The sequence below is a fragment of the Corythoichthys intestinalis genome, chromosome 21, assembly GCF_030265065.1.
Source record: "Corythoichthys intestinalis isolate RoL2023-P3 chromosome 21, ASM3026506v1, whole genome shotgun sequence".
NCBI lineage: Eukaryota > Metazoa > Chordata > Actinopteri > Syngnathiformes > Syngnathidae > Corythoichthys > Corythoichthys intestinalis.
In genome coordinates, this window is record NC_080415.1 from 16892277 (window position 1) to 16914650 (window position 22374).

Below are 22374 nucleotides of genomic sequence, written 5' to 3' on the forward strand. Positions count from 1 at the left end.
TGTTGAATGTATATATTCGTCCGAGTTTTATTCATTTTTTTTCTTAATGCATTGCCAAAATGTATATGATCAGGAAAAATTATCGGGAATGATTGAAATTGAATCGGGAGCAAAAAAAAGCAATCACTAAAACGATCGGGATCGGATCGGGAGCAAAAAAACATGATCGGAACAACCCTAATTCAGACACATATTCCCACAAAAAAACAGCTAAATATATTTATAAACTACATTACGAATGCATTAAAAAAACATAAGCTCAAACAAAAGCTTATGTTGGTCTTAACAGGGAGCAACTGGATTGTCCCATGCGAAATGAGGCAGACAAGCGGGCAGTGTATCCACCCAAATCAATAAAAATGCAAACACTTTCAAAATAAACCATTACTATGCCACTTTAAACGAATACTCGAAGCAGCAAAATTTAATTCGAATATTTTTTTCTAATCGATTACTCGAGTTTATCGATTAATCGTTGCAGCACTACTTGAATGTCCATCTTTAAGTGCTATTGACGGCGCTAACCCAGTCAAAATAGATTGGATGTTTAGCGCCGTCAATGAGTTAAGACTGCCTTATAATTATATAAAAAATGTGCATGAAAGTGTTCTTGGTTTATTTTCTACTACATTAACGACCTACCACATTTGTTAATTGTGGAAAAAAAAGTTTTATTATGCAACAAAAACACCATTCATCTCGAGGCGTATAAATGACTTCTTCATGGACAACTTTGCTGAAAATGGAACACAAATGAGTGACAGTATAATATATTTTGGTTGCTTTACTAAAATAAGCGACCTTTTCTGTGAACCATGTAAACAGCATGTTAAGCCACAAATTCAATGATGTGCAGAGCTCATATCATTTATAAAAATCTTTTCGATAACTTACACGGGTTATTAGTCATTAGTGTTAGTTGAAACTGTAACAAAATGCGAGGGATGGACACAATGTGTCTCAGCATTGTCAAAAAGGGGACAGGACTTCAGGTCCTACCGAGGATATTTAATTTTGATAACATACCCATATCAAATGAAACACCGCAGAAAGAAAAACCCATACACCGTCAAGGCTGACGTTCCTTCGAGAAAAGACGTGAAGTCAGCGCGTATTTGCGTTCAGTCTTTGCGCAGGTTATTGAGTCGTTCCTCCAGGTCGGCGTCTGCGTCAGCCAGAGCCGCTTGAGGTTCGTTTTGCTTCTTGCCCGCCACCGAGAGGCTTCCACCAGTTGATGGGAGATCTGGAAGCAACACAGTGGATTCTCAGAGGTAGTCGTGACTCTTAAGTGGACGCTTGCAGGCTAACAGATTCAGTTTTGCTGGCCCAAGAACTCAAACCAAGCCAGACACTTGACTGTCTGAAATGAACAAACGTTTATTCGCTGCTACCCACCCACTTCAAATGGATTGGACGTCTACTGCCATCAATGGCAGACAAATACCGTATTGGCCCAAATATAAGACGGTGTTTTTTTGCATTGAAATAAGACCGAAATAGTGGGAGTCGTCTTATATTCGGGGTCTAGACATTATACCCATTCACGACGCTAGATGGCGCCAGATATCATCGAAGCGAATGCTGAACTTGAGGAGTAATGTTCTGTCATGACAGATCTACGGTGGCCGAGAGGTGTCTGGCAAAATGCAAAGTCCAAACACTTTGCAAACAGAAAAAGCACGAACCCCAATTGCAAACGCTTTGCAAAAGAAAAAAAGCACGACTGCAAACTGCCACAACACGATCCCCAATTCCTAAAGCGCGATTGCAAATTGGCAAAAGCACGAACGCCAATTGCCACAACACGACAGCAAATGGCTCGCAGCACGACCGCAAAAGGCTCGCAAGACAATTGCAAAGATGATGACCCAGAAGTTAAAAAAATAATAATAAAAAAGACGTCATTTTGTATATTGCTATATGTGCTTTGTGACCATCTCTACGGGCCTCCGTAAAATTGCCCCACCACCCATCAGATGCAAATTTATATAAAAATGATGTTAATCGTTTGTGCTGCAACGGTTTTGTAGATACAGTATTATGCTTTTATTGAGATATTTATTACGGGTGGGGATGTCACTCATAGCTTTTTCTTAGCTTAGCTCCCGCAGCTAATGGAGCGTACCAACTCTCTCAATAACAGAGGGGTGTCTTTACAACTAGCACGAACAGACCACAAAAAAATTCAGGTCCATTTTGCGGTAAATTGGGGGGCTTGAGATATTAATGTCGAGTGATGACGTCCCTCTAAGCCCCTCATTTACTGCAAAATGGTTCCAAATTGTTGCCATTCGTTTGTGCTAGTTGTTAGGACACCCCACTGTTATTGAGAGAGTTGGTACGCTTCATTAAAATAATAACATAACAATGACATCCCCACTCGAAATTAATAACTCAAGAAAAGCATAATACTGTATCTACAAAACCGTTGCAGCACAAACGATTAACATCATTTTTATATAAATTTGCGTCTGATGGGGGGCAACTTTACGGAGGCCCGTAGAGATGGTCACAAAGCACATATAGCAATATACAAAGTGACGTCTTTTTTATTTATTTTTTTTAACTTCTGGGTCATCGTCTTTGCAATAGTCTTGCGAGCCTTTTGCGGTCGTGCTGCGAGCTATTTGCTGTCGTGTTGTGGCAATTGGGGTTCGTGCTTTTGCCAATTTGCGATCGCGCTTTAGGAATTGGGGATCGTGTTGTGGCAGTTTGCATTCGTGCTTTTTTTCTTTTGCAAAGGGTTTGCAATTGGGGTTCGTGCTTTTTCTATTTGTAAAGTGTTTGGACTTTGCATATCGCCTGACACCTCTCGGCCACCGTACAGATCTCAGCTGCTCTCAAGTTTAACCAGTTTGCATTATTTTATTGCAATGTTTTTCCTTCTTCAGATTTGTTTCAAGACTAATCAAAGTTAGACCTCACTTTGATGGTTAATGCATTTATTGCAATTTTGTTGTTTTATCACAATCGATTGTTTATTTTAGGGCTGTCAAACGATTAAAATTTCTAATCGAGTTAATTACAGCTTAAAAATTAATTAATCGTAATTAATCGCAATTCAAACCATCTATAAAATATGCCATACTTTTCTGTAAATTATTGTTGGAATGGAAAGATAAGAAACAAGACGGATATATACATTCAACATACGGTACATAAGTACAGTATGTGTTTATTATAACAATAAATCAACAAGATGGCATTAACATTATTAACACTCTGTTAAAGCGACTTGTAAAAGAAAGACTTGTAGTTCTAGATAAATGTTAGAACAAGTTATAGACATTTTATATTAAAACCCCTCTTAATGTTTTCGTTTTAATAAAATTTGTAAAATTTTCAATCAAAAAATAAACTAATAGCTCGCCATTGTTGATGTCAATAATTACACAATGCTCATGGTGCTGAAACCCATAAAATCAGTTGCACCCAAGCGCCAGCAGAGGGCGACAAAACACCAAAAATCACAAGTAACAAGTGGACATTACACTGTGCTGTCATTTTAATCTGTTTGAGCGAGGCATGTGCCTTAAATGTGTCAAATATTTTAACATGATTAATCACAAAAATTAATTACCGCCCGTTAATGCGATAATTTTGACAGCCCTAGCTTATTTAGATTTCAAAAAAAGAGGCCTAATTTACGAATGTGATTGCACTTTAGTTTACAGATATTAAGATTTGAATGAGGCAAAATAACATGCTTTTTCTCTCAAATATATTGTTATAATCATTTGTTTTGGATGTACTGTAATTATTTTCTGTATAAAAATTAATTTGGTGTTCAAAAAGTCTTTTTTCAAACTTGAGTCTTGAAAAAGAGGGGGTCGTCTTATAATCAGGGCCGTCTTATATTCGGGCCAATACGGTAATTGAGTATTGATACTTTTGCAATCAAATAACGTATCCGGATAATACATTTCAGCATAGATACTACAAAATACTGAAATGGTGATATATCGTGATACTTTGTATCCCAAAAGGTTATCGATATGCTCCTGTCAAGAATCGAGATATCGTTATAAAAAGGTGTAATTTAAAAAAATTAAAATAAAAAGGCTGCCATTGAAAATGGGTCGTGACTGGGTCTTCCAACATGGCAATGGCCCAGAATAACCAAGGAGTGGCTTCGTAAAAAGCATATCAAGGTTCTAAAGGGGCCTAGCCTGTCTCCAGACCTAAACCCAATACAAAATCTTTGGAGGAAGCTCAAACTCAGTGTTTCTCAGTGACAGTCCGGAAAACTGATGGAAAAAGGGAAGATCTGTGTGGAGCAGTGGTGCAAAATCCCTGCTGCAGTCCGTGCAAACCTGGTGAAAAGTTACCGCAAACGTTTGATCTCATACGCTGCGATTTCTAGGTTTATTTTTTTTAAGATAATCGCTCAATGCGGACAAGCACCTACCACGAAAACTTCATTTTTAAGTGGGAGAACTTGCAAAATCGCAAGGTGTTCAAATACTTATTTGCCTCACCGTAGTATTAATTTTATTTTTTTCATAAATCGTGGCAACACTTACTTGATAGTTCGTCGCTGAGGTTGAGACCCAGTTCATCCAGGACTTGGGAAACGATGGAGTCGCTGTGGGAAACATGACACAAAAAATGTCAGGAAACAAGGTTATGCCGTTTATAGAAATTAAATATAACTGGCATGTAAATAAATGTAAACGTCACCACCATGTTGAATGTCTCAAAATTGAGCGAAGTGTTATTTTATTAGTCACATCTTTTTTAATAGTTTGGCTGGTCCTGTGACTTATACAATTACATATTTTAAAATATGCAATTTCACAAGTTTTTAAATGTTATTTTTAGGGCTGTCAAACGATTAAAATTTTCAATCGAGTTAATCACAGCTTAAAAATTAATTAATCGTAATGAATCGCAATTCATACTATCTATAAAATATGCCATATTTGTAAATTATTGTTGGAATGGAAAGATAAGACAAGACGGATATATACATTCAACATACTGTACATAAGTATTGTATTTGTTTATTATAACAATAAATCAACAAGATGGCATTAAAATTATTAACATTCTGTTAAAGCGACCCATGGATAGAAAGACTTGTGATTCTTAAAAGATAAATGTTAGTACAAGTTATAGAAATTTTATATTAAAACCCCTCTTAATGTTTTCGTTTTAATAAAATTTGTCAGATTTTCAAACTAAAAATAAACTATTAGCTCGCCATTGTTGATGTCAATAATTACACAATGCTCATGGTGCTGAAACCCATAAAATCAGTCGCACCCAAGCGCCAGCAGAGGGCGACAAAACACCAAAAAACACCAGTAACAAATGGACATGACACTGTGCTGTCATTTTAATCTGTTAGAGCGGGGCATGTGCGTTAAATGCGTCAAATATTTTAACGTGATTGCTGTAATTTTCCAAATATAACGCTCACTCCCCCCCCCCCCCCCCCCCAAATCGACTTGTAAAATCATGGTGTGCATTATAAACGGGTACATGGATGGAGACAGAAATATATATATAAACTAGGGGTGTCAAACGATTAAAAATTTTTATCGAGTTAATTACAGCTTAAACATTAATTAATCGTAATTAATCGCAATTCAAACCATCTATAAAATATGCCATATTGTTATGTAAATTATTGTTGGAATGGAAAGATGAGACACAAGATGGATATATACATTCAACATACGGTACATAAGTATTGTATTTGTTTATTATAACAATAAATCAACAAGATGGCATTACCATTATTAACATTCTGTTAAAGCGATCCATGGATAAAAAAACTTGTAGTTCTTAAAAGATAAATGTTAGTACAAGTTATAGAAATTTTACATTAAAACCCCTCTTATTGTTTTCGTTTTAATAAAATTGTAAAATTTTCAATAAAAAAAATAAACTAGTAGCCCGCCATTGTTGATGCCAATAATTACTTACACAATGCTCATGGGTGCTGAAGCCTATAAAATCAGTCGAACCCAAGCGCTAGCAGAGGGCGACAAAACTCCGAAAAACACAACAAGTACACATTTCACTGTGGTGTCATTTTAATGTTTGAGCGGGGCATGTGCGTTAATTGCGTCAAGTATTTTAACGATTAATTAAAAAAAATATAATTACCGCCCGTTAACGCGATAATTTTGACAGCCCTAATATAAACCGATTTTTTTAATTGACACGGCCACGTTGTGTTGAAGAAACGTATGCGGCGATCCGTTGCCGACCATTACGGTACGTGACGTTACCATTAGGGATGGGAATTGATACGATTTTTACGATTTCGATTCCATTATCGATATTGCTTAACAATTCGATTCTTTATCGATTCTCTTATCGATTCTAATTTCGGGAAAAAGAAGAACAAACATTTTGATTGGCATCAAGCTTACAAACTCACAACGAGGTCAAAAGAGGCCCAAAGCCTCAATGTTAACTGTGGCAATAAGTGGCAAATGCACAAGAATGTATAACATTTTACTGAAACATTTTTCTAATAGAAATAAAAAATATTGGTATATTTTGGCATATAGGTCGTTGTTCTGCCTTTGGCAATGTCCCCAAACTTTTTCTTTACTTTTCCCTTCTCTGATGAGAGGCCGGGGTCAGTTTGTAACAGAAAAAGTGTGACGATTGCAGGAGTGCGGAAATGTCAAAAAATTATTGTTTTTCAGAAAGCCACAATCAAATAACCCTCTGTGGATTCTTCAAGGAACAAAAGTAAATAAAATTGAAATAATAATACAATATAATAATAATAAAAAAACTATTAATTAAATAGATAATAACCAAATAACCCTCTCTTGAGTTATTCGCTGAAAAAGGCCAGGAAATAAATAACACTACTGAGGGAGAAAAAAACAAAAAAAATTCAAAATGCTCTCTGGAATTGTTTAGGGGGCCGGACCAAATATGGAGCCGCGGGCCGTAGTTTGGGGACCCCTGTTTTTATTTACCAGTATATTGAAATGCATGCCTTTTAGTTTTTATGGCGCTTTCACGCTCAAGTGGTGGCGCCCTTGCGTTTCCTCACGCGAAGAAGAGGGCACTTACACGCGAAGAAGAAGAAATGCCGCATCCAAGCGAGTGAGCGAGTTAGTGAGAAAGGGAAACACTGCCACGAGCCTACGTTCTTTGTTAATGTTTGTAAAACATCTACAGAGCCAACGCCTGTATGTATCATCTTCTGTGTTGTTGTTGTGCGTTTCCACTCGCGATCGGACACTTAAATCCAGTTATGTAGTGGTTTAAACGATGTGCTAATGCTAGCGAACGCATGCTAACTGTTTGTTATTACTGTGTTAGCAGCTAATCATCGCTGATTTACGTTGATGCAAACTTGATTGTTATTGGGGACGAAATTGATTTGTTTAATTTCTATTTTTAATTTCAAGTGATGGTTGAATAAAGTGAGCAAATTATTATACCAACGTCTTCTGCATCGTCATTTGGGAGTTTAGCTAGCTGTATAGCCAGGACTGAGCCTTAGCGTCTCGGTGAGGACAGTGCAGTCTATTCCCTCCCGATGCAGTTATTTCCATCTCGCAATGACTGCAAGTCGCTTTGTTGTAATTTTTCCTCGTGAAGTGAAGACACACTCTCGAGCGTTCGAACCTACGTGCTGTCATTGTTATGTTTACGGCGGCAATGCTCGTGCTAAACTATCGTAACCTTTCATTTTCACCTCTTTCCTGGTGAAGTGTAGCCAAACTTTGAAGCGAGTGGTTCTTGGCGCCATGCTAGTTTGATGCGTCTGGACAACAAGACACGTCACGACGCAATATGCGTCTTTAGGGATCGTTAAGGCTTTTTTATTGTGATGTCGAGGCCTCGAAACACTCGGAACCGGTTCCGAATTGGAATCGGATTTCGATTCCCATCCCTAGTCACCATTTTGTTTCGGTAATACTTCACTCTGATCGGCCGAATGATTTCGTCTGTGTTAAATTCTGCTTTTTTCACTTTTCATAAAGCACATAATTTAGTTTCTTGAACTCATTTGAGTCAACGTTTATTGCAGCTCCGCAACTTGGACCATAACAAACGTAACAACACAGACTTCCTGTGTCCGTCAACTATATCTGTCCCTCGGGAAACTCAAACCCAAATAACAATAGTTCCTATTGTTACTGTCGTGTCGACAGCGATGAGCTCTCTCGGATTTCCGACTTACGTTCTTTAATTTTACCGTATCAATCCATGGAAGAAACATTTGTTCATCATGATGAAACGAGCAAGTTACTGTATATAGCAGCCTTTAAAAGAAAAGTCACATCTGTTTTATTTTCTCCTAGATTCTGGTAAGTTGGAGAAGTTGTCAAATCATATTATTACCGTAAATATTGTCAGTTTATGGTAATGTTTTGAACTACCAATGTGCTATGCTTGTGCTGTGTTTCACCAGTCAGTAAAATGACATTTCTGTATCCGTACACGAGCTCTGTTTTCTTGTATTCTTTTATTTATTGGTGCTAAAATTAGGGTGCGCGTTATAAACGGGTACAATAATTATCCCTAGATTTTACAAGTAAATTTGGGGTGCGTATTATACACGGGTGCGCCTTATATTCGGGAAATTACGGTAATTTTGAAAATCCATTACCGCCCGTTAACGCGATAATTTTGACAGCCCTAGTTATTTTACTCAAGTACGGTAATATAGGAGATGTCCACTTGAATGGTAATGATTCCAACAAGACTACATTTTCCACAATGCAACTCTAAACGTTGCGGCGCCCCACCTCTCTTCCTCATCATCCTCATCCCCCATGGCGTCATCGATAGCGTCGTTCATCATCTCCTCCTTCATGTCCATGATCTCACTCTGTCGTTCAAACTCCATCATGATCTTCTGGATTTGAGGCAGTTTGAGCTGTCGACAAATGTGCACACGTATTCCGTTGAAGCTAACTTTTAGCAAGAAATAGAGCCCGAGAACGGAAGCGAACCTGTCTGTTCATGGTGGCCATGGCTTTGGTAACGCCCTTCATGGCCTGCGCCATGCTGTTGTTGGATTTGAGGGTTTGTATCTTCAGACTGACGGCTTGAATGTTGGCCTTCATCATGATGAACTTCTTCACGTAGCGTCTCGTGCGCACCAAGTCTTTGGCCATGATCTTGACGGCGTCCTGCACGCATTGTGATCACATGCTCAGGATTTGTTTTGTTTTCTTCCCCGAGTAGATTTTACTTGGGGTGTGACAAAATATCGAAATGGTGATATATCATGATACTTTGTATTCCAAAAGGTTATCGATATGCTACTGCCAAGAATCGAGATATCGTTTTAAAAAAGTGTCATTGTCTAAAAAATAAATAAATAAAAATGAAGCAACAAGTTGCTACCAAAATCTTCCACCATAATAGTGTCTCAGTTAACTCTAAGGCTGCATTGACGGTGCTTGACGCCCAATCCATTTAGACTGGGAGCGTTCGTTTATTCCAAACCAGAGCATTCACAGTCATTCTGTCCGATTTTCAGGTCATTTACAGGTCATTTGCTGCTCATTTTAGAGCATTTACAGGTCATTTTCTGTTGAGTTTGAGTCACTGCCTATTTATTTGGGTGATTCCCAGGTCACTTCCTGTTCTGTGACTCAAATTAAACTGGTAAAGACCCATAAAATACCCCAAAATCAACAGGAAGTAACTGAAAATCAACAGGTAAATGACCTCAAATGGCCCAAAAATACCTCATTGCCTGGCATTGGCTGCCACTACCGGCCATAGACGTTCAATCCGTTTGAAGTGGGAGGGATGGCAGCGAATGAACGACTGTTCATTCGCTGCCACCCTCCCAGTTCAAATGGATTGGACGTCTACTAGTCATAAACTCATTCCAATTCACAGTAGAAGCTTGGTTTTCTGTTTATTAGTAGTTTGCGGAATATCATAGAATGATTTCCTGACAAATGTATCGATAATCGTTGTCTCGCCATATCGTCAGATCGTCATTATCGTGAACTTTGTATCTCAAATCGTATTGTATCGTGAGGTACCAAGAGGTTCCCACTTCTAGACTTTACGCACCATTTGTCCCTGTTTGGCCATTTTCTTGATGTCAGCGATGATCTTCTTCTCTTGCTGCTCCAGTTTATTTCGCTCTCTGTCCAGCTCTCTCATGGCTCGGTTTAGCGCTCTCTGGTTCTGCCTCAGCATCTCCTCCGGGGTCTTTCTCTTCCCAAATAGGAAATCCATCTATTTGGAGGAAAAACGGGGAAATCCATTCATTTTTAACAACATTTATTCTCATTAGAGCAGTCCTTCTCAAATAGCAAAGCAATACTGGGGGGGGGGCGCATGTGATCTCGGGGAACATACGTTTTTGCCATACTAAAATAAAGTGTAATTGCACATGCACTCAGTGGGTGGCAGTGGCGCTCTCATTTTCATAGTGCGCACAGTATTTTTTCACCAAACAAAAGCAAACAGTAAAGAGCAGGAGATATGAAGCGCTTAGAACAAAGCGACACAATGAAAAAATATTTGACAGGGATGTCAGAGATGTCTCCCAAAAGCTAAGACAAGGAAATATGACAAAGCGTATGGCTACTGTGGGAGACGAGGAAAAACTACCATGTTTACTGTGTCTAAAAATGTTGGCAGCGGACAGCATGAAGCCAAATCAAATAAGACGCCACTTAAAGGTATTAGACCCAAATCACATTGATAAGCCGCTTTATTTTTTTTTCAGCGATAATGTGCCGAATATTGGTAACAATCGTCCAGCTTGTGTTACATCAAAAAACAGCTAGCGAGCACTGTTTACATCATATAAGGTGGCATACCAAGTTGTTCAGTGCAAAAAAAATACCACAGTGTAGCAAAGGAGCTGATACTGCCTGCAGCAAAAATAAAAACTGTCCCTCTGTCCAATGACATTGTCGTTTTTGTTTATCTATTTTTATTTTTTTTCGGTCAAATTGTTTGGAATATTGTGCACTGAGTTAATGATGCTAATCAATTTTGTATTTATTTCTATTGATTTTATTACATTTTATTTATAAGTATGAAATGATTAAAAAATGTACCTTGAGTGTACGTTTAGAGTTTGGATGTGACTTTTTTTTTTAATTCAGGCAAGTCTCTAAGTCTTTTCTGTTACAAACAAAACAATGTTAATACATTTTATTTTATTTTATTTATTTTTTTTTTTTTTAAACCTGTCCTGTTCAGCTGTTTGACACAGAGAATGGAAGTCTAAGTGCCCGGATTCTGAACAGTTTTAATGTTTCACATGGAGAGTCTGACATACTCCCATTGTGATCATTCAAAATACCTTTTTATTATGACAAAGCAGCGAACAGGAAGGGATTATGGGGGGACAGAAGAAAAGAAATACAAGATAAGAAAGAAAAGAAACACATACACAAACAACAACAAGAAATACATTGAACATCTAAACTAGTTACTAATATGCTGGTGCTATCGTCAGCGAGATGTATTTCCGGTTTACACCATGTGGGGGCCAATTGGCCAGTGAAAGAGGAGAATGGGGGTGGGGGTGTCTATAAGACTATCAGCTAAGTGATTGAAAGGGGTAGAGTGTACACAAATCAGTTCTGTGATCTAGAACCCAGTAATCGTGTGAATCTCTTATGAGTGTAAGCCCGTTGGCGACCAACCCTACGCCGCCGCATCGCCAATCCCGGCACCGGAACCCCCAACCCGAGCATGCCCTACCACATCCAGCAGCACGCAAGCCCCACCGGGCACGCGACAGCCACGCAGACGGGCGGAGAAACCGCGCAGGCGCCAACCCAGGGCCACGGCCCCCACCCAGCCAGCCCGGGGGGGTGGGGGGGCCATGCGCAGCCCATCCCTCCTCCCGCGTGCCCATCAACCGGCCTTCAGGGATGTTAATACATTTTAATTAAGTTAATAAACTTTATTGTAAGTCGATCTATATCAGTTTTTTTCTTTAAGGTTAATGTAGATATAGCTTTCCTTTCATTCACATAAATATTTATCTGTTCATTTCACATCGTCACAATCACAAACATAATTATTTGTAGTCTCATAGCATTGTGTCTGTCTATGATGTGAATACCGGAGACGAGTATTGTTTTGGTTGCGAGGGTTGTCGTGTCGAAGATTACTGATTAGTCTGCATTCTTTTGAGTAGTGTTTTCCCACTGTTTGTGTAATGACAAATATCAACTGTAACATCCTAAAGGTTCACGGCAGATCTACATGGGGGCACCTGCGTGGTGCTCTCGGGGACATTTGTCCTGGCCGGCCAGTTTTTAACTACTTTTTCCTTAATAAGTGTATATATCTTAAATGATTATTGCTTTCTTTTTGTTCCTGAAATGTGTGTCGTCATCTCCTGTTTGTTAAGAGAATAAAAGAAACAGTAAAAGGAGAAAATCAACTCTTTGTCCTTTATTAACAAGGACATAATGTTATGCAGAGGTGTACTTTTAATAATTTTATAGACTAATGATATACTATTTACATAGCGGCAGAGTTGAGGGGGCGAAATGTTTACGTCTTTCTGGGGGCCGTGTGGGGGGTGGGGGGTATAACAGATAATAATTGAGACACACTGCATTAGAGTGAAACTAAGGGTACACGTGCGCATATTTATTTTTGGTAACAACGTTTCGTGATAGGAAGGAGGCCCATACTAGGGCTGAACGATATTGGAAAAAACACATTTGTGGTGGTATGAAAAAATATCTTAATCTTTTGGAATTTCCCACATTTCTGCATAAAATCCCCATCAAATGTGATCGGATCTTTGTCAAAATCACACAGATGTAAAAAAAAAAAAAAAAAAGTGTGCGATTTAACTAAAACCACCCAGACATTCATAGGTTTTCATATTTTAATGAGGATAGCATGCAAACTATGACAGAAGGGGGAAAATCCCTCCACCTAAAGAGACTTAAAGGGCAATTAAAACCAATTTTTACCAAACAATTTAAGTCAGGTCTGTGCCCAATCACTGTGGTTCAAAGCTGCTCTGCCCATTATAAAACACACACCTGGTAATAATTGTCTTGATGAGAAGCATTGTCTTGGCTCGATCAAGAGAGATGTCTGAACACCTGCGATCAAGGATTGTTGATTTGTATAAAGCTGGGAAAGGATACAAAAGCATCTCTAAAAGTCTCTCAATCCAGAGTCAGAGAAGTTGTCTACGTATGGAGAAAGTTTGGCACTGTTGCTTTTCTCCCTGGGAGTGGCCGGAAAAAAATGTTGGTCATTTAATGTTCGCAAAAAGGCACTTGGATACTCCACAGAAGTTTTGGCAAAATCTCTTGTGGACTGGTGAAATCAAAGTCGATTGGTTTGGGAGTAACACACAACGTCATGTGTGGAGGAAAAATGGAACAGCTCACCAACATCAACACCTAATCCCCACCGTGAAGCATGGTGGAGGGAGCATCATGATTTGAGGCCGTTTTACTACCTCAGGGCCTGGACAATTTGCAATCATTCATGGAAAAATAATTCAAAAGTTTATCAGGATGTTTTGCAGGAAAACCTAAGGTTGTCTGTCAGACAGTTGAAGCTAAAAAGAGGATTGATGCTGCAACAAGACAATGACCCAAAACACAGAAGTAAATAAACTTCAGAATGGTTTCAGAAAAACAAAATACACATTCTGGAATGGCCAAGTCAAAGTCCAGACTTGAACCCCATTGAGATGCTGTGGCAAGATTCATCCCAGGAATCTGACTGAACTACAGCAGTTTTGTAGAGAAGAATGGGCCAAGATTAGTCCTAATCGATGTGCTAGACTGATCCGCAGCTACAGGAAGCATCTGGTTGAAGTTATTGCTGCCAAGCATATTAAATGTGATGGTTCACTTACTTATTTTTCCCCCCTTCTGACATTGTTTGCATACTATCCTCATTAAAATAGGAAAACCTATTAATGTTTGGGTGGTTTTAGTTAAAGCAGACACTGTTTTTTCATCTGTGTGATTTTGACAATGATCAGATCACATTTGATGGTGGTTTTATGCGGAAATGTGACAAATTCCACAAGGTTCAGATACTTTTTCATACCACTGTACATAATCTCTGTATCCACTTCTTGTGACATTATTGTTCACTGGTGTGGCGACAGATTATATGGTAAATATGTGACTTAAAAATATTAACATTAGTTTTATATTTCATTGTTAGTTGCCTGTTAACATGATCTTATTGTCTTATGAGAGGGAATTTTAAGCCAATTTTAACCATGAAAAAACCCTCCGTAACTCATTGGCTGCCAATGGCAGCGATAGACGTCCAATCTATTTTGACAGTTATCGAATAATCGGTGCCAAGCGCCTCCCCAGTCAAAATAGATTGAACGTCTATCGCTGTGAATGGTATTGAAAGATGATCATTCACTGTCAATTCCTTCCTAGTTCAAATGGATTGGACGTATACCGACGTCTTTGAATTAAAAGTTCACTTTAGTTTTAATTTAATGGACGTGTTTTTGTGTCCGTCATTGCTTCTCTGACACATCAAATCCACCTCCACGGCTTGCATTAGCCGTCATAAAGTTTCTCAACTCACCTTGATCCGCGCTCGTTGAACCAGCACTAAAATCCAGACGACAAACGACGTTTATTGGGATTGCCTCTCAGATAAACCTCTCAAACGACGATTTTTGTTTTCCTGTCGACACTTCCGCGTTAGGACGGTTTCACTTCCGGGAAGTGATTTAATCGATTACGTCACAGCGTGACACCATCCGTATCGGCCAGAAATACCGAACGTGACGTAAAGAGTCAATGGTATGCTTCAAAATAAAGGCTGTATGAATTATTAGAGGTAGTCAAAGTAGCATTATTTTTGTATTGCAGACAGCGCTAATTTACTGTAAATTGTAATAGAAAATGTTTTATTCATCAAAATTCCCAAATTACGTGTTCGAGGCGCCATTTTGAAATTTTTGTTTATTATTTTGTAGTCCAAACCGCTTGTGATCCTTTCATCGTTTCAGCAACTCGACCTTCCAGATAAACGTGGGGGTAAATGGTATTGTCTTTGTTTTGTTGTTTTATGGCAATAATAATTCTTGAAGATAATGTTTCGGTATTTGACTAAATCGTCGTGGCTTAAAGGACTTAATTAAAACTTCAGTATAAGTTGCCTCGTACAATATGAGTTTTCTCAATCATGCTTCTAAGCACAAGATGCTATTTATTAGGTTGTTGCGATTTCCAAAGAGTATAAACTCACAATTTGCCCACAATTATCACAAAAGAGTGAATAACATCAAATGGTCCAGCAAATCTAAAGTGTCAGGAGGAAGGAACCCAGATGAGGAAACATCACTGTACAAAACTCAGAATTCAAGAAGGGTATCAACAGAACTTCAGAAGTTGGCTCACGATGACTTTTCGTCCAAGTGGGACAGGCCTGCAAGACTTAAGCCATCCTCGGAGGCTTCGGACAAATATGAGATAGTGTTTGGTGTCTCTCCATGTCTCCTTGCTCTCACCCAAGCTCGCAGGAAGGCACTGAAGCTGTTTGTGAAAGATGGTGAGCCCTCACACAGGTCCTCGCTTATCAGAGTATGCGAGGAAGCGCACAAGCGACAAGTTCCAATCCAGCGGGTTGGTAAAAAAGACCTGGACAGGATGTCTTCAGGTCGGGTTCATCAAGGGGTTTGCCTAGAAGCCACACCACTAAGCTACCTGACAGAAGACTCGACCCCGAGTTTAAACTCTACACCTCTCTGGCTTGTTCTGGACGGGATTCAAGACCCAATGAATCTCGGAGCCGTCTTACGCTCGGCGTATTTCCTCGGCGTGGACCGAGTGGCCAGCAGCGTCCATAACAGCTGCCCTTTGACCCCGGTGGTTAGCAAGGCCAGCGCTGGCATCATGGAGGTGATGGGTGTGTACGGGTACAAAGACCTGGAAAACATGGTCCGGGTCAAGGCAAGCCAAGGTTGGCGGGTGGTCGGTACAGTGGGGGCCGAGGCGCGGGAATCCAGCGTTCCTGTCACGCCGTGTTCAAATTTGCGGCTGACTGCACCCACGCTGTTGCTTATTGGAGGAGAGGGTGACGGATTGTCTCAGAAGCTTCTGGAGTTGTGTCAGATGCTTGTGACTATTCCACCAGGGAGACAACTGCTACTTGGCGTGGAGTCGCTTAACGTGTCCGTGGCTACAGGAATCTTGCTTCACTCGCTGTTGGCCTCATCCAGACCTGCATGACACGCCAACATTTTCAGCTGTGTGGAAATGTAAACTGTACAACAGGTTTTGGCAAACCTTTTGTGCTCAATTGCCTCATTTGAAAGGGACGGACGGATAGGCCAGATCAGGTATTGATTTGTGCCTTTTGAAAGGTGATGGTCTGATGATCGACATCATGCGCGCCGACTCGAGCTAATGTTTGCCATTTTCAGCGATTATACAATGCTCCTCGCATGCGTTTTCATTTTGTTTTTATTTAATAAACACCTAAAAATGTACAGTATGTTATAAAGGGATTTTTTTCCCTGCGTCAAATCAATTGGCGGCTATCATGAGCACTCGATGATGCTCTCGACTCGGATAATCATAATAGAAAATCACATTTTCAATATTTTTTAAAAACTAAGAAAATGTTACATGTGTGAAAATTAAGTGAAATTGGTTATTTTGATAAGAACAAAAAAAAATTTTTTTTTTCATTTTTATTTTCATTAACTCTTGTCAAAATGTGTTTTTTTATAGGGTATTATAATAAAGGCTAAAAAATGCGGATATGCAATATGAATGTTTTATCCTGTTGTACTGTGTTTTTATTCTCACACAACAGTTGATGTATTATTTATGTGTGTTTAGTGCCTTGTGGTCGATTATGTGCATATGTACAGTACATTCTAAGTGTGTATTATTCATATCGACTTGAATAGTACACAAGAAGGTATCTATCATGACCCAGTTAATTTCAGAGTAAATCAGCGTGTGGCAAATTCGCCTTCGATGAACATTTCTTTTTATGCATAAGTCCAAAAATGTAAGTGACTGCAGAATAGCCCTTCTATGTTTTTTTTAATAGATTACATTTTATTGATTGTGATCCAACAACAAAAAATACCCCCATACATTGTTATGACTTGCTTATGTCGCCCGACTGACCAAATTCAGGATTTAAAAATGTTAGTGTTTAAGGAGAAATCTAACATTTTTATTCTGGCTTGAATGTAAATTTCGTAATTTTTCGTACCGTAATTTTCGGACTATAAGCTGCTACTTTTTTACCTCATTTTGAATCTTGTGTCATTTAGTCCAGTGCGGCTTATTTGTTGATTTATATGTTTTGATAGGGAACACTTTATTTGACAGCAATGTCAAAGGACTGTCATAAGAGTGTCATAATTAAGACATGACACTATCATGGGCATTAATGAATGCTTATGACCGATGTCATTAAGTGTTATCCGGCAAATTATGTCACTAACTCCATATATGTCTTTTCGGTTCTTTTACATCAATTCTTAAGTGAGATAATATGCCTGATGACACAAAATGACATGCGTTATAAGCATTTATTAATGCTCATAGCAGGGTCATTTCATAATTATGATGGTCTAATGACACAACTGTCAAATAAAGTTACCGAGTATCATAACTAACAATTGATGAAACTACTGAAACAGTAACTCTCCAAGGGGACGGTCATGGCCAAATGAAGCTTCTTGAAGCAATTAAGCTTTACATTTAATCAGTTCAAAACTTCATGGTGGTTCATTTGGTCTTTAGCTTATGATGCCCTTGTCAAATAAAATATTACCGGTTAATATCTTTTGGTGTAAATATCCCATAATACAGGGAAGACAGCTACGGCTTATAGTCCAGTGCGGCTTATCTATGAACAAATGCCGTTTTCGTGTCAAATTGGTGGGTGGCGGCTTATTGTCAGGTGTGCCTTATAATCCGAAAATTATGGTAATTGAAATTGTATACACTGTAAAAAATTGCTGTAAATTTACGGCCGATTTTGAACACTAAAATACCGTTTTTGTGTTAAACAGTTAATTACTGTAGTTAGCAATGCATTGTGGGTAATTAGCAATGCATTGTGGGTTACCAACATTAAAGCAACAAGACAAATGCTGTAAACGGTATGTTAATGTTTCAATTACATAACACTACCGTATTTTTGGGAAACTGAGTTTTGACTGGAAATTTGGAGCATGGTCAGTAATCTGACATCTTTTACATTGTGACAATATAGACTGTTTTTTTTTTTGCCAATTTAAATCCTGGAGGACCTAATTACCCATAATTTGGATGTCGGAGACTCTTCAGAGGATGACTTTAGATGGCATATGCTGCTATTCAGTGCTTGTTTTTCAACTTATATTCGGATTTATGTGTACTAATTTATAAACGGTAAGTTAATTAAGTCTTACTCATATTACCTAAAATATTTTATATTAAACTAAAGTTCTGAGGATTGCTGGATAGCGATATATAATATTGATGTTTATCCATCTGAAGTGCAAGTAGAGGGCAGTTTTGTATTATTTTGCAAAAGATGCAGATGAGTGAATTTTTTGGGGAAATAAATAAAAGGTGTCTGCCAGTGAGCGGTTAAAAAGGCAAAATCCGAGTGTCTCATATGTATCCAACAGTGGAGTTACAATATGATAAAATTTATTTTTAATTATTTCTCTATTTATATTATTATTTATTTAATAAATTTAGTATGTTTATGTTTTGATAATGTTAGTAGTTTTAAATTTTGATGTTGCAAATGTTAGCTAAATGCATTAGCGTTAGCTGTAGCGAATGATGTATGGGAGTTGAGCGTCAGACTACAACACAATCACATCGACGCAAACACCAGACTGGATGTTTTGTTGGCCTATAGCAAGAGTGGCCAACCCTGGTCCTCGAGAGCCGCAATCCAGCATGTTTTCCATGCCTCCCTCCTTTAAAACACCTGACTCAAATAATCAGGATTGTTATCAGGCAACTGCAGAGCTTGCTGATGAGCTGATCATTTGATTCAGGTGTGTTGAAGCTGGACTGAAGCTCTCTAAGACCAGGGTTGGCCACCCCTGGCCTATAGGTTATATTATTATATTATTTGGCGTCGCCTCCATTCTATTCTTCTCATATATGTTTCTTGTTGTATCCCCACTCTGATCTAAACTGGCCCCTCTCCAAAAATTGTAGTATTCCATCACCCTGAAGGCTGATTTATGCTTCTGTGTAGCGGTGACGGCGGACCTATGCCATAGCCTGACGTGCACCTCCAAAAAGTCCTGACTACACACATCACGTCAACGCGCTTGACGTAAACGTCGAAGGACTGTGATTGGTCCGCTCAGAACATTGTTTCTGGTTCAGCACAACAACAACAACATTTTCAAACATTCGCAAATGACTTCTGTGTCGCCTACGCTTCAACATTTGTATTGACAACATTTGTTGTTTAATATTATTCAGCTGCAGCTGCAAATGCACACGTTCCATCTTCATTGCCATTGCTGTCAGTAGCCACGTTTACATGCTGACTTTTATTCATACCGATTCAAATCATTCCGAATGGAAATTTCACATCATGTCACTTCATCTATTCCGATCCAGCGTTTACATGTGACTGCCTTTATTCCGAAAGGACGTTTGACAACTGCCGTCTGACATGCGCAGATTAATCAAAACAAAGCGTCACGTTGCAAAACATGGAGATCGATCGTCAGATCAGCTGCTGTTTTAATTTTTCGAGTGGAAACAAAACTTCAGAATGATACGCCGTTCATTTCAAAAGTTGTGTGAGTGCGCTGTGTGTGTGCTTGGAAGCCATGTTGCAAGTGACGTTACTTACGTCACCAAGTGACGTCAGTACGGAGCATGCGCAGAAAGAACGCAACCAGACACCATTCCGCTTCCCTCTTTACATGATATAATTTTACTTCTAATCGGTTTGGGAAAAGGAATATTCCACCCCTGTGAATCGGAATGAAATTCCATTCGGTTTGGGCCTGTTCATTCCGAATGAGGTGTTTATATGGAACACATTTATTCGGTTTGAACAAATATTCCGATTGTAATTGGAATATTTGGCTCCATGTAAACGTGGCAAATGACCGGTGGAAAATTAAAGGAATTCGACAAGAGTCCCCCAAAACCACACAAAGACAAAGCCACACCAATCTAGTGGTATGGCGGTGAATTACTGTGGAAATGGCACTGGCTGTGACAAACTTCACACATCACACATGAGACCAATGTTTACATTTGTAGTAAATAAGACAGGTGCTTTTTTTATTTTATTTTATTTTATTATTATTTTTTTTTTTTACAAACTCTTACTTCTTCATATTGAAGAACCCATGCGAAGAATGGGAGTATTATGGACAATGATTTTTCACACATTGTAAAGTCGAACCCTGATAAACATCAACAAATAAGCATTGAGCAGACAACTAGGGCGTGAACTGGAAAATCACCGGCATGCAAGCACTATGGAAACGATGCACAGCTGGAAGAGATTGGCCAATCAACCCATGAGCAACCCAGAGCTATAAAAGCATGAAAGGAAGTTGGCAGCCTGGTTTGGCTATTGACACTTGCAGTCCTGTGCAGCTGGAGACGTTGGCAAAAGATAACCAGAGAGGCAGCCGATAAGCAGCAGAATTAAAAGATGAAATGTGCCAGCAGCAGCCATTAGCACATGGCTTGACTCACCGGTGGAAATGTTTGGAGAATTGTAGTATATTGTTTAGGGGTAATTTGGGATTTGTCCTTGACCGATCACCACTTCCTACCCAGCCTGCCCTGCTTGACCCGACTACGCCAGAGTTCCAGCTCAATCAACTTGCTCAGCCTGTCCTGCTTGACCAGACTATGCCAGCACTCCATTGAGCTCAACCTGTCCTGCTTGACCCGATTACGGCAGATCTTCAGCCTGACCTACACGACCCGACTGCACCATCTCTCTGGTTCCTGTCCGTTTTCACTGCCTGCCAACAGGATGAAATAAAACCTGTTCTGTTTCGCACCTGACATCAGCATTTTTTTCTGTACTAGACTGAAATTTATGCATTAATAGACTGTAGTCATTTTCCCAAATACCGTTAAAACACAGTATATAGTTAAAAATGCAGCATACTGCAGCTCCTCAGCTGCCTGCTGTTTACTGTGAATTCTGGTAATACAGGAATACTACTACTGTTAAATATTTTTACATTACCAAGACAGTAAAATAAGTCTGGTAATAGCAACCCTGCTAACGGACGTATACTGTATTTTCTATAAATACAGGAATCAACCGTTTTTCTGGATTACGAACTTTTACTGTGAAACATTTATACATTACCAAGACTGTAAAATAACAGTCTAGTAATGGCAATCCTGCCGACAGACTTTTACTGTATTTTCTATAAATACAGGAATCAACAGTTTTTCTGGATAACGGACTTTTACTGTGAAACATTTATACATTACCAAGACTGTAAAATAACAGTATATAAATGGCAACCCTGCTGCCAGCTCTTTACCGTTATTTTACACTGAAATTTTTTACAGTGTACGTATCATAGAGCAGGGGTGTCAGACTCACTCTCATTGGCGGCCCATGTTTATGGCAATTAGATTTCATTTTGGCCGGGGCAGTTTTTGTTAAATAGTTAAAGTCACAGGCACTGAAAGATCAACATTCAGAGCTAATCCTTCCTGAAGGGAATTGTACATATGTCGTTGTCAATGGCAGGCAATGAGTTAATTTTGCTTCACTTCCTTGTAATTTTAAGATACTTTCGGGTCACTACCTGTTCATTTTGGATAATTTCCTGGTTATTGTTCGGGCATTTCCGGACTGCTGCCTCTTGATTTGGGGCATTTCCAGGTTACTTCCTGTTGATTTGGTGTCACTTCCTTGTTAACTAATTCCTTGCCATTGACAGCACTGGACATCCAATTCATTTTGACCGGTAGGGGGCGAATGAATGAATGTAACTGCGGACACGAAAGTGAGCCAAGTTAAGTGGTGTACGCACTCGATCAAACAAATCGACATTATTTTATGGTGCCAATGTCAAAATATAAGCTTGTTATTTTTCTATGTACAGTATAAATGAGCTACAACATACCTACCAGGCCGAACCCAATGGGCTAGATTGGACCCCCTGGCGGACTGCTTTCGTTCCACGGTCCTTACATTTGACACCATTTTAGAGTACTGATTTTGCGAACTAAATGTAATGCAAATTAAGTTTATATTTTTTCAAGAGGCTGGAACCAATTAATGGTCTTTAAATCAGTTGTAATTGTGAAATGATTTGGGATTTGAGTGTTTGAATTAAAAATGAGGTCAGGAAACAAAGTGAACTCATTTCTCAAAGTATCAATCAATTTGGAATCACTTACCACAGCCACAACATGTCTCAGTACTACTACATCCTCACGGTAACTTCTATATCGA

The 22374-nt window shown here is 39.0% G+C and overlaps 2 protein-coding genes across 2 annotated transcripts; one reads left to right on the forward strand and one right to left on the reverse strand.

The window, feature by feature from the left end:
• Window positions 1-654: 654 nt before the first annotated feature.
• chmp2a (charged multivesicular body protein 2A) lies at window positions 655-14662 on the reverse strand. The gene is made up of 6 exons (XM_057826216.1): window positions 14515-14662; window positions 10021-10188; window positions 8940-9119; window positions 8733-8863; window positions 4524-4585; window positions 655-1243 (listed from the first exon to the last, which is right to left on the reverse strand). Exons 2-6 carry the CDS (start codon window positions 10186-10188, stop codon window positions 1122-1124), a joined length of 663 nt encoding a protein of 220 aa, XP_057682199.1. The 5' UTR covers window positions 14515-14662; the 3' UTR covers window positions 655-1121.
• A 293-nt stretch (window positions 14663-14955) lies between these two features.
• mrm1 (mitochondrial rRNA methyltransferase 1 homolog (S. cerevisiae)) lies at window positions 14956-17260 on the forward strand. Its single transcript, XM_057826490.1, has one exon. It carries the CDS (start codon window positions 15105-15107, stop codon window positions 16164-16166), a length of 1062 nt encoding a protein of 353 aa, XP_057682473.1. The 5' UTR covers window positions 14956-15104; the 3' UTR covers window positions 16167-17260.
• Window positions 17261-22374: the final 5114 nt, after the last annotated feature.

Bases quoted from the DNA above. Each gene is read 5' to 3' on its own strand.
- chmp2a (XM_057826216.1), bottom strand. From the start codon at position 10,188: ATGGATTTCCTATTTGGGAAGAGAAAGACCCCGGAGGAGATGCTGAGG. The intron at 4,586-8,732 runs GTGGGGCGCCGC...TGTTTCCCACAG, and splicing joins GAGGATGATGAGGAAGAGAG to CGACTCCATCGTTTCCCAAG. The intron at 1,244-4,523 runs GTAAGTGTTGCC...TGTTGCTTCCAG, and splicing joins CCTCAGCGACGAACTATCAA to ATCTCCCATCAACTGGTGGA.
- mrm1 (XM_057826490.1), top strand. From the start codon at position 15,105: ATGAGTTTTCTCAATCATGCTTCTAAGCACAAGATGCTATTTATTAGG.